The sequence below is a fragment of the Neolamprologus multifasciatus genome, chromosome 17, assembly GCF_963576455.1.
Source record: "Neolamprologus multifasciatus chromosome 17, fNeoMul1.2, whole genome shotgun sequence".
Taxonomy (NCBI): domain Eukaryota; kingdom Metazoa; phylum Chordata; class Actinopteri; order Cichliformes; family Cichlidae; genus Neolamprologus; species Neolamprologus multifasciatus.
The window spans coordinates 21,399,690-21,416,538 of NC_140455.1; the positions used below are offsets into that span (position 1 = coordinate 21,399,690).

The following is a 16,849-nucleotide window of genomic DNA, read 5'->3' on the forward strand; positions in this document are numbered from 1 at the left end:
CATTTATGTTCAGCCCGACTTCAATCAGATGTGCTATTCCACACATACATGTTCCCATTAGGAAATTTGCAGGGCGCCCTCTGGTGGACAAACTTTGCAACATTAACACTCATAACAAGGCTGATGGGTGTTTCTTTCATTTCATTTTTAGTTATGGTTAATCAGCCATCACAAGAGACAATACCTATATATCAATAGCAAATATTGACAAATTAATATAAGGTCAATTGAAAATCAATATTTCATATAAGTAACTTTATGCTTCAACACAGCCTGAACTTTCTGAGGCTGCTTTCTTGTAATTTCTTTAAGTAGTCTTGAGGAATAGTTCTCCGGGCTTCTTCAAAGACATTCAAAGCTCTTCTTTGGATGTTTTTTCTGCCTGTAGATGATCCCACACTGCTTTAGTAACGTTGAGGTCCGAGCTCCGGGGAGACCAATCCATGACTGTGTGTTTTTCTATCAAGGAATGATTTTACTGCATTGACATTGTATTTGGGATCAATGTCATACCTAAAAAAAATTAAGCCAGCCTGTCCAGGGTGGACATTACATGCTGGATCAAACTCTGATAGTACTTATCTGCATTCCTAATTCCATAAGTTTTTCCAAGATATCCAACACTACTGCGTGAAATACAGCCCCAAACCAAGACACGACCTCCGCCATGCTTTACAGATGGCTGTAGATACTGTTGTAACCCTCTCCTGACTTCCTCTGTACATGTTAATGTTGACTTGAACCTACAGCTGATATTGTCCAAGCCTGCTCCAGTTAGCACAGAGCAGAGGGCGCAGCGCACTCTGGACAGGTCACCAGTCCATCACAGGGCTAACATGAAGAGAGAGACAACAAACCAGAAATCTGCTCTGCACCACATACTGGATCACCCCTGAGATGGAGTGAACTGTCCCTTTAAATATGCTCATTTTATCTCTGGGCATTTTTCTTTTTTTAAGGAATTTTTCAATTAACCAATGAAATCGTCATTAGAAATGTTAATAAAAAAGGGACACTTGGTGCTCTAACTCTGGGGTAGATGTCAGTGTTCAGGGTCAGTGAATGAGCAGCGTGGTGGTTCTTGTAAGACTTTAATGAAGGACACTTCAGCACGGCGACCGTTAAAAGAGAAGCAGAGGACGGGATTTTAATCACCGACCTGCTGCCCAAACATGTCGACACAGAAAACGATACAGGCGGAGAGCGAGAGAGAAGACGGAGAGAGTGTGTTAACACTCACCACCACTCTGACGTGCTTGGACAAATCCCTGGAGCTCCTCTGGAGGAAATCTGAGAACGCAGCCTGCGCGCACACACACACACACACACACACACACACACACACACACACACACACACACACACACACACACACACACACACACACACACACACAGAGAATGGGGCCCAATCAAACAGAATTACAGTTCATTACATTTCCCTCATTAAAAAGACATAACTCCGTGACACGCTTCCGCTCCAACTCCCACCCATCACTTCTCCCTTCCAACTCACATTCTTCACAGAGAATTTGCTCATTCCAAATAGCTCCAAATTTAAAAATTCTTGTTTAAGAATTTTGATTTCAATCGGGGAGGTTCAGAAGCTAGAGCTGCACGAAGTTGGAAAAATGCTGGATTAATTAACAATAGATCAAAGATCAAAACAGTGTGCTATGACCTCGGCTCACTACAGATCAGTAAAATTACTGGATTACAGGAAAATTACCCAAAAATCATCTGGCGAAGGTATGCAGTCAATGTGAATGGCTGCATTAAAAATAGAGAAGTCTGAAAAATGTTTTAATTCATGAAACATTTGCACAGATTTTACGTGCTGGTGTGTAAAGGCCCTCAGAGTGAACGCTAGACTGACTTCCTGCACCGTCAGGTGGCACAACCTGGTACTGCTCAAAAGTACAGCCTGGTCCTCGTTCAACTTGAAATCTGCTCAGTGTACAGAGGCTTGGGATATAAAGTCAAAGCAGATGTTTCTTTACATTCTGTAGCTTTTGCTTTCTTTTTAAACACAGCTGAGATATTCTCTTTGCCTCCATGTGTATTTACTTTGAGTGATTTTTTGCAGCACCTCATTTTCGCTTATTTAAACCAGACTTCTTCCTGCTCATCCTAACATGTGTCTGTGTGTCAGACAGACAGTGACTGGGAGGAAGAGTTTTGGCTCCAAAGGTTTGCGTATCTGTGGATGTGTGAGCAGAAAGAAAGTCATCGGGGACACTCACTCCTGCATAGAACATCTTGTTGCGGAAGCGACTGTTAAACTTTTCTGGGTTGGCCTCTGGAAAGACACAATTAGAGAGGCAGAGAGAAAGAAGGAGAATACATTAAAGACGTGACAAAGACAGTGGGATTACAAATGTGAAAACTCACGCAGAGCGGTGCAGAGTAACACGGAGAGACTGACTCATTTGTGCATGCCTGAATGTGTGAATCTGATTCAGTATCCTTTGTAAATTTTTCATTCTGCTCATCTTTCTCTTCTTTTTTTTTAAACAAAAGCAGAAAATGATCTATTAACTGGGGAGAGGAGGACCTAATGGAACATGAATAGAGTTGACACAAGGTGAAAATTAAAAAAAGTCTGATATTAAAATAGCTTTCACACACCTCTGGACTCGTGGAACTCCAGGGTGACGTGCGCATCGAAGCCAAGGCTGAAGTAGTTGTTGAACACATTCAAGGGCAGCTGAGGATGCAAGAAAAACACTGAAGTGGGCCTCTTTGCATAAATATAATGTAATTTATTCACATAGACAGCTCACATCCTCTTTGAGCATAAACTCAAACAATTAGCTACTGATACTCATCCAAATTCACACTTTTTGGTAAAGCCCAACTCTTTAAACCCACGGTATAGATATTAACAAGCAAAAACCTCAGAGGATGAAAAATAAAGCACCAAAACTCTGCAGTTCCGCAAACCCCCTGCTCGCATGTTAAAATCCTCTTCTTATCATGTTTAAAGTCTGCTACAAAAAACTGTTCTGGTCTTGACAGGTACAGAAGAGACGCTTCAATAAAGTGCTATGATTGTAAGTTAAAGACAATAAAATATCTCATGAGATGAAAATTAATGATGCAAAAGAGGCTTCAAATGGTCCCTTTAAAGCCTGCCCTATCTTTATTCCAACAGTGTACCTAATATGGAACGCACACATCCTATCTTCCAGCACAAACTGACCTTCTGTGTGCCCTCCTCTGGCTGGGCAGAGCTCTTTTCTACGAAGAGGTTCCACCTGTCCAGCTGCACCACCGAACCGTCCTCCACATGACACAAAACCTTGGACACTGGTTCATCCGTGTAGCCCTGCAGGGAGGATAGCAAACACAAGACAGAGGCAAATTTAACTACCCAACATCTACACAGTCATCTGTGCAAAAGGGTTTTAATGTTACATTTAATATGCATCTGTGCAAAGTGAGGATAAATACACACTGGAGAACATCTAAACTATTTGAGTAAGTGAAAATAGGACAAAGATGACATGTTGTAACGTAAATGTTTAATAAAATGAGATTTTCTTTTTAATTGAATGCTAGCAATGAATATTAATAAAATGCTGGAAAGGTTGTGTAAAGGTTGTGTAAAGGTTGTGTAGGTTGCTACAAAATGACCCGGTGAAGCATCTGATAACCGTTTAGGTTAAATGGAAACTTAACTGGGTATAAAAAGAGGACCTCAGAGCTGCTCGATCTATCAGAGAGACCCAGCCTCTTTAATAAGAGGACAGAATCCAGCATTCATGATATTATGGGAGAGCATTAGAGCATATGGAAGGGGTTGACCTTTACATCTGTAAAGACCCATCAGTGCTGATTGAAAAATTGTGGAGCCATTTTCAGGGAAGTGGGTTTTTTTTTATATCATTTAGCTAAAAATAAAAATTTACAGTACGACACCAGGTATCAGCTACCTGCAATGCAGTCTACAGATCCCTCCCCATGTGCTTCAACCCTCACTCACACCCTGCTTCAGGTTACCTCAATAAGTCACAATGTCTCACATAGTGGTTTCCCCTAAACCCCTGGTGATGATTTAAGACCCATGTCTTTGTTCACACTTTGGCTCATGTGACAACTCTCATGATCAGTAGCAGGTCAACAAACAAACAGGAGAAGCCCCACTAGGGGTTAAATAGCTCTCAAGACTACTATGACCTGGATGACTGAGAACCTATACAAACATGATAGTTTAAAACCCACTGGGTCATTGGTAAACCATCTATCGTTCAGTCTTAATTTCACTGACCAATAATTTTCACCGCAGTTTTTTCCCCCTCACAAAACATGAGAATAACTAAATGAAAACTAAGGCCAAGGACAGGAACTGATGAAACATAGCGACACTTTTATCAACAACTATAAACAAAATATTCAGAGAGATAAGATCCAAACAGAACTAATTAAGTTGTGCAGAAAGGCGGGACGATTTAGGAAATGATCCAATCAGAATGAAGGTTAGACCTGACAAATGGCACCCGTACAACCAGCTCCCCTGTTTCTCATGAAAACGTCAACACTTGGAAGGATTTCAAAATAAGACTTTGTAAACCTTGTGGAGCACCTCTGCTCTGTAACGACATGACAAACCTTTCCACTTTAGTCAATGAATCAACTTTTGAATTTGGCTCCTATAATCTTAATAATAAAACTACAAGTCAAATAAAACTAAAAGTATTTAGATGTCTAAATTATGACTAAAACTAAATCAAATATTGCAGTAAAAATTAATGCTGCTAGAGTTTGGTTAACACCATGTAAGAGTAACTTCTAGTAAAAAAAAATAATAATAATAATAATAACAGCAAATAATTACTTTTGTTGTGATGAATGTTTGAAAAAGTCAGCGGGATGTTGTAAGAACTGCCAGTTCTGGAGGATTTGTTGGCTGTTTGTAAATCAGTCTAAATGCTGTGATATACACACAGCTTTACTCATTGAGTTCAGGCAAATTGATAAAAAAAAAAACAAAGGAGTAGAAATTTTGAGAATCACATTTAAGGAATGTGCACAGCAGCTAAAAACAGACTGGGATGCAGAGAAGAACGAGAGAGAAAGTTGATAGTGGAAGACTGAAAAAGAGGCTAAGGCTGTTTCTTGTCGCTCCATTCCTCTTTCATCTCCTTGCTAACAAAAACACCACACACAAGAAAAGACACTAAGTAATAAACGAGAGCAGCAGACAGGAACAGCATGCGATGATTGGATTTCAGTGAGCGATGATTGAGGTTTCATTACTGCCACTATAACCATAACCTTTAAGAGCATCAAACACAACCACATGATGCACGTCCACGGATTTCACAATCTCCGCAGGTCGATCCCTCTCATGTACAGTTTTCTGTCTTTGTTTGCTTTTATTTTCTCCCTCCTTTTGGACAAATAAAGGAAACAAGACAAAAGACAACACACACACACACACACACACACACACACACACACACACACACACACACACACATATACATATAAGGAGAAAACAATCTGATGGTATAGCGCTCATCAGCAGGGCCTCTTAGCTGCTGACACACACACAGTCAGGTTTCAACTTACATTAACTTAATTTAACCAAAACCTACACAATCCAAAACCTAACCTTTGACCCAACGTGTTATTAACACTCAAATCAAGTCATTTGCATGGAGGAAACGATCGTTTGTGTGTCCAAAACAAGTCTGCACCATTTATGTCCCCGCAATGTAAGTACTAACAAGGACACACACTCAGCAGGAGAGCTCACACTCAAACAGCAAGTCACAGGGACAGTCACACTCACGCAGCGAGAGGTGGAACAGATACAGCGGTGAGTAACACAACCGAGTGTCAGAGAGATGAGAGACAGATCAGGACAGAAGAAGGAAAGAGACATAAGCAATATAAAATAGCAGGAAGAGGGAGAAATAAGGGTGAGAGAGAAAGGAAAGGGAAGGAAAGTAAAAACAAGAGATAGGAGAAAAGATGAGCAAAACAGAAGAGAAGAATGAAGGAGGAGAGGAAAAAGTGGAAAGAAATGGAAAGAAAGCTAATGCAAACTAAATGAGAAGAGAGCAAGATGATGAGGAAAGGTCCAGCAAATGGGGGGGAAAAATAAATGAAAAGGGAAGAAAATATGAGGAAAGTAGAGAATGGAAAGACAAGGACAATATAGAGGACAGGAAATAGATATATTTTATTTATCTTTCAATATAGACTGAAAGAAAAAGAGGCGAGAAGAAAGAAAGGAGCAAGAAGGAGAGGGAACAGCAGTAAAGGAAAGACAGCAGGATGAAGAAGAAAGGTCCAGAAAATGAAAGAAAAATTAAATGAAAACAAAAGAAGTTGGAGAAAGTATGGAGAAAAGAGGAAAGGTAGGAAATGAAAAGCACAAAAGGGAAAGTCAAAGGAAGAAAAGAGGATGAAAGAGTGAGAACAAGGAATGGAGCAAGGAGAAGAGCAGTGAAGGCAAGGCAAGGCAAGGCAAGGCAAGGCAAGGCAAGGCAAGGCAAGGAGATGCACCAACAGTTAAAAAAAGGATAAGAAATGAGAAGTCAGAGGAATGGAGAGGAAATGGAAATAGACAAAGTGGATAAAATGCCTGCAGTCAGAAATACTTGAGGAAATAGAGGACAAAAAGGATAGAGCAATTACACTAATTAATCACATGGCAGATAAGAATTTCCACTCAGGCCCGTCTTCGCTCCAAGCGTGTATCTCTGTACGTATCGGGAATGTTTTATCATTGATTTCACTGCTGCTCCATCCGGAGCTGCTGAAGTCATTCGCGTGTCCTTGCTTCATCGTTCAGCACGGTGCAGGGCTGAGACGGGACAGTTCATTACACTCAGTGAAACTGAACTACAAGGTCCATCCTTACTGTCACATATACTTCATGCTGTCATTTTACTGCAGCATGTCAGCCAGAAAATTGATTTTTGTAAAGACTCCTTATCAATTTACTAATACATTTATCCCAATTATCTGAAAAATGTGAAGAAAAATTAGTGACATATCAATTTTTTTCACTCTAACTTTTGACTCATACGTGAAATATTTGATGTATTATCCTCACTACAAGCCTACATAGCTGATCTGATCAAAAGTCTTATGCAAGAATGTGGGTGCTCGTAAAAGATCTGCTGCAGTGATGTTATTGAAACGTGTGTCAAACTTCAAACTTTAGTGCTTCATCAGAGTTTTAGGAACAAGCTGCAGATTTTTGTCAGACTTTCTGAAAGTTTTGGGGGAGAGGAAGGTCAAAACCAACAGAGGAGGGCTCGCCTTTCATAATCCAACAAATGCCACACTTCCAGCTTTTGTAAGGCTATTTCTAGAAAAAGTTCCACCTTGACAACAGTACAATATGCTTTATGTTTGAGACTCCATACGAGTCTTTTACCATAAATTTAGCTTGTGTAAACTGTAAATTTTCAAGAGTGAAAAAGGTACATCTGAAAAATGTACATAATTGCACTATTTACTCTAGACATCTTTAAAGTTACAGTGTGTAAAATCTCACCACTAGATGTCAGTAGATTGCAGATTGTGGTCAACTGAGTTGTGTTTTCTTACCCCAGAGGGTTTTTTTGTTTTGTTAACAAAGCATTGACAGTTTAATTCGGCTGTCAATGCTGGATGATAATCAGCACTTGCAACAATATCAGGAAATATATAATCACGTTTATTCACATTTCTGTGCTCCGGGCAGTAGTCGGAGGAACCAAAATCTCTTAAAGTAGTAAAATGGTGGGGTTTCTGGCTTATTTTCAACAAATCTTGGTCATGTTTTTCCTGTGTTTTTCTTAATGAAATGAGTAAAGCTTTTCTTAATGAATAGAGAACTTTTTTTGTATAAGTTTGGAATTTGTTTTGTCATTTTTAGCAGCTGTGTCTTCATGATATTTGCTTTGTGTTTGTTGTGCAATAGATGAGGATCTTTTATAGCTCACTGGGGAAAAAACGATTGTTTGGACCCCCTATGAGACAATAAACAATATAATAACAAAGAGATTTCAGAAAATTTGCAGCAATAAACTGCGGCTTATTATTTTGGTGTGTGAGTCTCAGTGAGCACAAGTGGTCCACATATAATTGAAACGATGAGTCTGGGATACCTTACTTAAAGACGTCCATGCGTTTTTTTCTATTATTTCTGGAATGTGAAAACAAAAAATGTATTTTACGCTTGAGGAAATGAAACCCCACTTTAAAAAAATGATGGAAATGGTTTGTTTTTTCTTACAGTCTTACAGTCTGATAATAATTTAATGGTCGGGCATTGTACAGCTACAAGCATCTCACCCCCATGTCATACTGTGTATGGTTGTGTGTGTGTGTGACAAATTAAATTTAAATTTGATTTTGAATTTTCCCCTGAGGGAAACCAAACCCTTTCTGGTTCCTATGCATGAAAAACCGTGAGTGAACTGCCAACTCGACCTATAGATTTATAAACTCTGTACCTCAGTTTGTTCTGTACACTTAAACCTGCTCTGAATACAACACCCACTGCAGCTGTGTCACTGCTGTGATGTTTCCCAGTGAGGTGGGGTGCGCTAAGCGAGCCGTTTTGCTGTCAGAGGGTTGTTGTTTAAAACTGTTGTTTAAAACTGCCGAAAATTTAAATTAAAAAGGAAACATAATTACAGGAAGCTGCTGTGATGTCACCAACAAGCATGTCATCTTAGTTGTGCTTTGAAGAGGTCAAACGGGCTTAAGGGTCAAGGGGGGAGATTATATGGAGGAAGGGAGCTCTTTTAGACATCCTGGAATGTGGGTGAGCCGTTTTGTAGCTCTCCGAGGTGGTGGGGAATAGAGAATTTATTTTTACTGCATATTAATATTTGAGCATACTCAACATGGCTATAAACCTGTCATGTTTAATCTGAAGAAGGAAATTTTCATCTCTCTCATGAAGTATGCAAATGTTCCCTGCTCTAAATCCCTTAAATGTGTTTTTGTTTTTATGCTGAAAGAGCTGTTGTTGCTCTTATTCTTCTTTTTCTTCGTTAGATCTCAATCTCACCTCCAGGTGCAAAGAGTCTGCAGCCAGATTTACCTTTGTATCTAATTTATTTAGTCATGTTGTGCAAAAAATTTGCACATAAACTCAGAGAGGGCACACTACTGTGCCCTGCTGCTCTCCATCAACTCTGCAGCAGAAGTCAAGGCTAGGAACTCACCCCACCCCAGTTGAGTGTCCTGGCGAGGTCATTTCCTGTTCCCAGAGGAAGCACAGCGACCGGAGGCTGGGGATTCATCTGCAGCTCATCGAGAGCAGACAGGATCCAACCCACCTACAGCGAGACATGAAGGCAAAGTGTAAGTTGTAGAAATTTAGAATAGAAAATAGTGGCTATTAGAGATGTATAGTCACCGTGCCATCTCCTCCGCAGGCAAGGATCCTCAGATTTGGCACTTTGCGATACAACTCCAACCTAACAAAGCAGAGAGGTAATATTATAGAATAAAAGACTGCTGATTAGTGTTGAGTGGGTGTAATTGGTCCAGATTTTATGAAAATTGTTCACCTGTGAGCTTTGGATTTAAATAAAAGAGGAGTGAAAAGATGGCTTTCCCCCTCAGAGGTGGACTGAGATAAGGGTGATGTGAAATGAAGATTTAAAGTAGGTAATTGGTACTAAACTGTCAAGCTCAGGGTGATTTCAGCCTAACTGTGTAGGCTGTAATGAAACACCAGCACTCTCCCCAAGGGAAGTTTACTCACGCCTCGCGCAGTCCACCCTGCGAAAGGTCGAAGACTTGACGAGGATTCAAGATCCACATAAACATCTGTAACACTTTGGCACCCTACAGAAAAAGCAGAAAAAAAATCAGCTTCCTTCATGTTACAATATTTAAAAAGCTGCCACTAACAGCAAGCAAATAAAAAAAAAAATCTGTGAAAATCTGAGAAATGAATCTCCAAATCTTGAACTAAACCCAGTGTTATGTTCTGAAGATGTTACTGATGAAGTCTAAAAGATTATGGTAAGCAGTGGAGCCCTGAACTTTTACCTGACGGAGTTGCAGGTAAGATGCAAACATCTGCCTCAGCTGAATGAGCCTTTAACTTGTTTAACTCCCCAGTACAAATCTGCGTGTTGTCCATTTACAGTTGTGGTCAAAAGTGTACATACACTTGTAAAGAATATAATATAATGGCTCTACCGAGCGTCCCGTTATTTCTAAAACTCTGATTTTTCCCTGATAGAGTGATTGGAACAAATACTACTTTGTCACAAAAAACATTCATGAAGTTTGGTTCTGTAATGACTTTATTATGGGTCAACAGAAAAAAGTGATCACATCTGCTGGGTCAGAAATATACATACAGCAACATGAATTAGCAATTTTGGTGACTTAGAAAGTTGTCAGTGAACTGAGCTTCATAGCATGGCCTCTTAACTGCTTGTGAGTGATTATGAGTGACGACAGCTGGTGACTTCTCTCAGGCCAGTTAAATAGGGCTCATTGGATACAAACGCCCACAAACGCCACAATGGGAAAGTCAAAGGAGCTCAGCATGGATCTGAAAAAGCGAATTATTGACTTGAACAAGTCAGGAAAGTCACTTGGGGCCATTTCAAAGCAGCTGCATGTCCCAAGAGCAACAGTGCAAACAATTGTTTGTAAGTATAAAGTGCATGGCACTGTTTCGTCACTGCCAAGATCAGGAAGAAAACGCAAGCTATCACCTGCTGCTGAGAGAAAATTGGTCAGGAGGGTGAAGAGTCAACCAAGAATCACCAAAAAGCAGATCTGCCAAGAATTTGAAGCTGCTGGAACACAGGTGTCATTGTCCACAGTCAAACGTGTTTTGCATCTCCATGGACTGAGAGGCTGCCGTGCAAGAAGGAAGCCCCTGCTCCAAAAGCGGCACCTTAAGGCTCGACTGAAGTTTGCTGCTGATCACATGGACAAAGATAAGACCTTCTGGAGGAAAGTTCTGTGGTCAGACGAAACAAAAATCGAGCTTTTTGGCCACAATGCCCAGCAATATGTTTGGAGGAGAAAAGGTGAGGCCTTTGACCCCAAGAACACCATGCCTACAATCAAGCATGGTGGTGGGAGTATTATGCTGTGGGGCTGTTTTGCTGCCAATGGAACTGGTGCTTTACAGAGAGTAAATGGGATAATGAAGAAGGAGGATTACCTTCACATTCTTCAACATAACCTAAAATCATCAGCACACAGGTTGGGTCTTGGGCGCAGTTGGGTGTTCCAACAGGACAATGACCCCAAACACACATCAAAAGTGGTAAAGAAATGGCTAAATCAGGCTAGAATAAAGGTTTTAGAATGGCCTTCCCAAAGTCCTGACTTAAACCCCATTGAAAACATGTGGACAATGCTGAAGAAACAAGTCCATGTCAGAAAGCCATCAAATTTAACTGAACTGCACCAATTCTGTCAAGAGGAGTGGTCAAAGATCCAACCAGAAGCTTGCCAGAAGCTTGTGGATGGCTACCAAAAGCGCCTAATTGCAGTGGAAATGGCTAAGGGACATGTAACCAAATATTAGCACTGCTGTATGTATATTTCTGACCCAGCAGATGTGATCACTTTTTTCTGTTGACCCATAATAAAGTCATTAAAGAACCAAACTTCATGAATGTTTTTTGTGACAAAGTAGTATTTGTTCCAATCACTCTATCAGGGAAAAATCAGAGTTTTAGAAATAACGGGACGCTCGGTAGAGCCATTATATTATATTCTTTACAAGTGTATGTACACTTTTGACCACAACTGTATCTGAGAGCTGTGCAGGTAATCTTCCGGTGGATTCACAGCTGTGTCCTACCTCCTGCATGCTCGCCTAAACAAAACGGAGTATTTCCTGCAGCGCCAACACTTCTGAAGCTAACCGTTTCCTGTTGTGTGATACATTTGTGAAACTTCTGAAGATGTTTCCGCCCGAATCTCCTGAAAATGTTTGGAGTTCATGTGTGAAAACAGCTCAGCTCAGTTCATCTGATAAACCGAATTTTTGTCTGAACCGACATCCTCACAATGAAAATTAATTATAGACAGGCCGAGGACAGACGAGGTGAGGCAGCGACAATATCTCCAAACAACAATGAGAAGACAAGGTGTCTCAAACAGATGAAAACAGAAGATTAAAGACATTTGCTCACCTGGTTGCCGCCGCTCTTTGGATTCACAAAAACCAAGATGGGCTTCATGAGGGGAGAGGGGAGAGGCTTCAGCATGAACGGACGCCATTTAGACTCCTAAGAGATCAATAAGATCAAAATATTAGAATGTTCACAAAACATAAATATTAAAATCATGATCCATTCATTATGGTGCAAAGTTTGGGCATATGTGATGACTGCTGAGAAGTTTTAGCTTGATATATCAATTTTTGTATTTTATGAAAATCGGTCGGTCGATCCAGTTCCAGATGGTGGAGCAGAAGCCCGCAATGATTTGAGATCAGATGACCCTAATAATCCAATAATAGACTGTATAGCAAAGATGGACATAGCTTCCTAGAGCTTGGTTTGATTTGGCAATTTTGGTGTTGTTCTTTTTTTCTTCTTTAAACTAAGCATGAAGAGCGAGGTGTGGACATGACTGAAAAACAGCTCTGCGCAGATACAATACCGACATGTCAATCACAGGTTAGCCAGGCCCTCAGTTATATTCTACTTCCTCCTCCATATTTTTTGTAAATATTTTTTCATCATGCTCAAGTGAAGACTAATAAAAGAAAAATAACTAAGAAAACATTTAGTGTGTTTAAAATGGAAAGAAATAAGGTAACTTCTCCATATACTTCTACTCGATCTATTTTTTTTGCACAGTCAGCGCAGTCGCCCCCTGCTGGCCATCAGAATCCAGGCAGATTTAAAGCAAGAATTTTTTCATTTCATACCTAAATGAAGTCGATGTTTTATAAACACAGTTTGAAGTCAGCCGGCAACGACTTTTATTTAGTTTAATGGGTTTTTTTTCACATGAAGGTTAAACATGAGCTAAAAATGTATTATGACAGTGTAACTGATAATATCACTTACATCTAATCCCTTCTTGCTTGTCCTTCGTTTGAAAGATGTCCGCTTTTTTCTTCTGGCAGAGTTCTTTAGGGAGCTCTAAAGTACACATACACACGCAGAGTTCAGTGGTTAGTTCACTGTCACCACGTCCCCTGTGATGGTAATTAAAAGTGCAATGAAGCATGTGACGCGACAGAGATATACAGTATGTGTGTGCGTGTCTGTGTGTGATAACAGAGACACAATCCCAGAGTTCCCTCAGACAGACCAGACACGTGTCAGTTTGAATCTTATCATACCCCAAAAATCACACACACATTAGCACACACTGAGCTTGTGAAACGCCTTCTTTTAGAGTTTTAAATTTAGATTGACAAAGGCATTTCTCATTACTGTCACAAGATGACACCCAGTGAACTTTATCAACCAGCAGAGCGGTCGAGGAGGGTGCTCGGCGAGGGTATGAGCATACCTGTGGTTTCCTGACTTTGATGATCCAGGACGGTGGTACTATGACTCCGGCGTGGGCCCCCAGTGAACACGGCTCCTCTATCTGGTGCAGCATGAAACATGTCACCTTGTTGTGGAACTGCAAGGAAAAAAACCCAAAAAACACTCCTCAGGGTCGTGTCATGCGCTAAACTTGCAATCCAAACTATCACACATGTTGTGCCATTGTCCGTGTGTGGTGCTCTAACACAGCTGTTTATAAGAAAACCAAAACACCCTGAGTGCCAATATTTGCTTCTCTTATGCTACCTCAGTGGTGTCAAACATAAGGGTCGGGGGCAAGAACCAATTCGGTCCAAGGATGGCTTTGGAAAGTATGAAGGAAGGCAGAGATTTTGGACTTTTAATTGTATTTTCAGAAGTTTTACAGCATTTCCTACTGACATTGCCATTCATGTGACATCAGATAATCTGATAAATAGATACACATTTAAAAACAGTTTTGGTTTGTTTGTTTTTTTACCTACAATAGAATTTTCAATATTTTTATGGAGGACCTGCAGTAAGTAATGAATAAATATAAAGATAATAATTATAGCTGACAGATTTCTTCCATTAACTACAGCATCTACTGTTGAAATTGCACTTCTATTTTCCTATACTAAGATATGTGAAGGATTCAATATGTAGTTAAACTTCTTTACACTGACAGTAACAACAGTTTTACTGATCTGGCCCATATAAGGTCAAAGTGGGATATATGTGGCCCAATATGTAAAATGAGTTTGACATCCCTGCTCTGTGTGACAGACATTAAATGGAGCTTTGCTTCAGTGATACTACCAGTCCTCTGGTTTCAGCCTTGAGACGGGTTATTGATCATTTATATACCCATATTTTGTGGCTGTATTAGAAAATCAGCTGTAGAGACAGCAGGAAATAAAGGGAGCCACAGACATTAAATGGGTGCAATTACAGTACTGAACCTATGACATATTCCCTTTTCTGGGAACATTTTGAATTTATGTAACTGTATACAACCATATACAAAAATATTAAATAGGTTCAGTTACTCTATTGAGCCCATGACACATGTAACATTTTTAAATAATGCAATCACATTTTCAATAAACAAGGACGTGATGCATCATTTTCTTTAAGGTGCTTTCCTTCAGTGACACTAGCAGTCCTCCGACTCCAGCCTCGAGACAGATTGGGTACATAAATGATTGATAATCTTTACTTTACTGTATGGCTACATTAAAAAATCAGGTGTAGAGACAGCAGGAAATGAGAGACTGGGGGGATTACAGATGTGTCAGTACAACCAGCCTATTCATGAGTGGGGTCTACATGACCTTGTTAATGTGGAAATAATAATAACAAATGATGTCACTCTAATATATATTTGGAAATAGGTACAGAAACTTCCTGTAGTGCTTAAGTTTATATTTAGTCCACTTCAATGCACAATACAACTTGTATTTCTCCACTAATAACATCTTAGTGGGGTTAAATATCATATTTACTCGTGAATTAACGGACTTACGGCCTGTTTACACCACGAACAACTGATGGCGATGATTTCTTTACTGTGGAAGAACTTCTGCTGAAAACTCTGCAGAAACAAAGAGGCAGTCTGCATGAACAGGAACAACATCTGTGTGCAGCTGCATGTGTTTTTGAGTGTAAACTCACCTTTCCACACTGTCTACATTTCCCCTCTTGTCGTCGTCTGTGAACCCAGTGGTGTCTGAGGATGTTCTGCCGGCAAACACAGAAACACAATTTCTTTCACTTAACGCCTCAAACAAAAAGGTGATTCCTCCCTCACATTTATGCAGCTACACACTTACATCTCTCAGGGTTCGGGATCCTCCCTCTCTGAAAGTCGGCTTACATCGGAAGTTTATCTAGAAAAAGAGATAAGCTGTAGTTCCCATCTGGGGAGGTTGTTTTTCACAGCTACATTTTTACAGATGCTCCATAAATGCATCACATGCAGGCAATCATTAAGCTACTATTTTGAAAAGTTGACATCTATAATTATAATGATACACTCACTGAATGTGTGTGTGTGTGTGTGTGTGTGTGTGTGTGTGTGTGTGTGTGTGTGTGTTATTATGCCTGTACAAAATTGGCAGATTAGGGTTTTAGTTTTCCCGAGAATCGCTCATTCAGACTAAAAATTAACATAAATCATCTGTAGCTACCGTTGGGAATTTGTTTTATTTATGATCACAAAAATTTGAATTTTTTTCCAACTGCCTATTTGAGGGTTAAGACTTAGGGTTAGTTAGAATTACTGTTAGGATTTGGTATTTGACTGAGATGGCTAAACTTAGGGGTGAAAGAGTTTGGAATATATTCATGCCAAAAACTCATTTTAATTTTATTGTGCCAAATCACAACAGCATTTGCCTCAAGGCGCTTTAAATTGTAAGACCCTACAATAATACAGAGAAAACCTCAACAATCAGACCCCCAGTGAGCAAGCACTTGGTGACAGTGGGAAGGAAAAACTCCCTTTAAACAGGAAAAAACATCCGGCAGAACCAAGCTCAGGAAAGTGCAGGCATCTGCTGTGACTGGTTGGGGTGAGGAGAGGAAGCCAGGACAAAGGACACAAAACCAAGATTAGTGAAACTCTAATGCACGGACATAAAGACCTTTCAAAAATTATTAGTAAGCTACAATAAACTTTATTACATCAGAGCATCTTTAACCACCTGAGAGCCCGAATCCTCACATCTCAACATTGCATTTAGGCTTTTCTGAACCTTATGCATCAATTAAATGTTTTATACTTTTAAACAGTGGCGAATTATTGTTTTATCTCTTGTAAAGGTTCATGTGAGAATTTAGTAAGAGCCAATCAAAAGCCAAAATGGGAAACTTATTAGCCAGTCATGTTGCAAGTAAACAGCAGAGGTCCATGACAGTTTAAACTGTGTGCTGGAGAGCATACTGCCTTGTTAAGTACAGGGGTAGTGCTAGTACTAGTAGTAATAGTAAATAGTACTAGTAGCATTCTTACTAATTCATAATATGGACAAGTATTTCATATAATCAGTGCTCTGGAGAATGAGCAGAGACATATCGCCACTCTGAATTGATCTGTTAATAAAGCAGTAATGTTGTCAGACTTCTACATGCACAGTAGAAGTATGGCTTGAAGGGGAAAAGGCTTTTTAACCTAATGTTCAGGCACAGTCATTAAACTTTACTCAGGTACTTTGCAGACATTTTTCATGACTCAGTGACCACTGAAGTTAAGTTACGGCTCTCACGGCATTGATTTAAAAACAACCTTCATGTGCTTGTAACTGCCCAGAGGCTTTGTCAAGTGTAAGACTCATTTCAAGAAGGATTTCCGATTTCATGGAGTACTTCATGCAATAA

General features: G+C 39.9%; 1 protein-coding gene across 4 annotated transcripts in view; it reads right to left on the reverse strand.

The window, feature by feature from the left end:
• dgki (diacylglycerol kinase, iota) overlaps nt 1–16,849 on the reverse strand; it is a 98,886-nt gene that overhangs the window by 21,058 nt on the left and 60,979 nt on the right. For all 4 annotated transcript variants that reach the window (XM_085136746.1, XM_085136748.1, XM_085136747.1 and 1 more), the window contains exons 5-17: nt 15,304–15,360; nt 15,146–15,211; nt 14,997–15,065; nt 13,470–13,586; nt 13,019–13,093; nt 12,134–12,229; nt 9,724–9,806; nt 9,373–9,433; nt 9,179–9,292; nt 3,202–3,327; nt 2,628–2,706; nt 2,243–2,298; nt 1,241–1,303 (exon numbers count right to left, since the gene is read on the reverse strand). In XM_085136746.1, the coding sequence (XP_084992872.1) occupies nt 1,241–1,303; nt 2,243–2,298; nt 2,628–2,706; nt 3,202–3,327; nt 9,179–9,292; nt 9,373–9,433; nt 9,724–9,806; nt 12,134–12,229; nt 13,019–13,093; nt 13,470–13,586; nt 14,997–15,065; nt 15,146–15,211; nt 15,304–15,360 (1,062 nt within the window). The remainder of the gene's footprint in view (nt 1–1,240; nt 1,304–2,242; nt 2,299–2,627; nt 2,707–3,201; nt 3,328–9,178; nt 9,293–9,372; nt 9,434–9,723; nt 9,807–12,133; nt 12,230–13,018; nt 13,094–13,469; nt 13,587–14,996; nt 15,066–15,145; nt 15,212–15,303; nt 15,361–16,849) is intronic.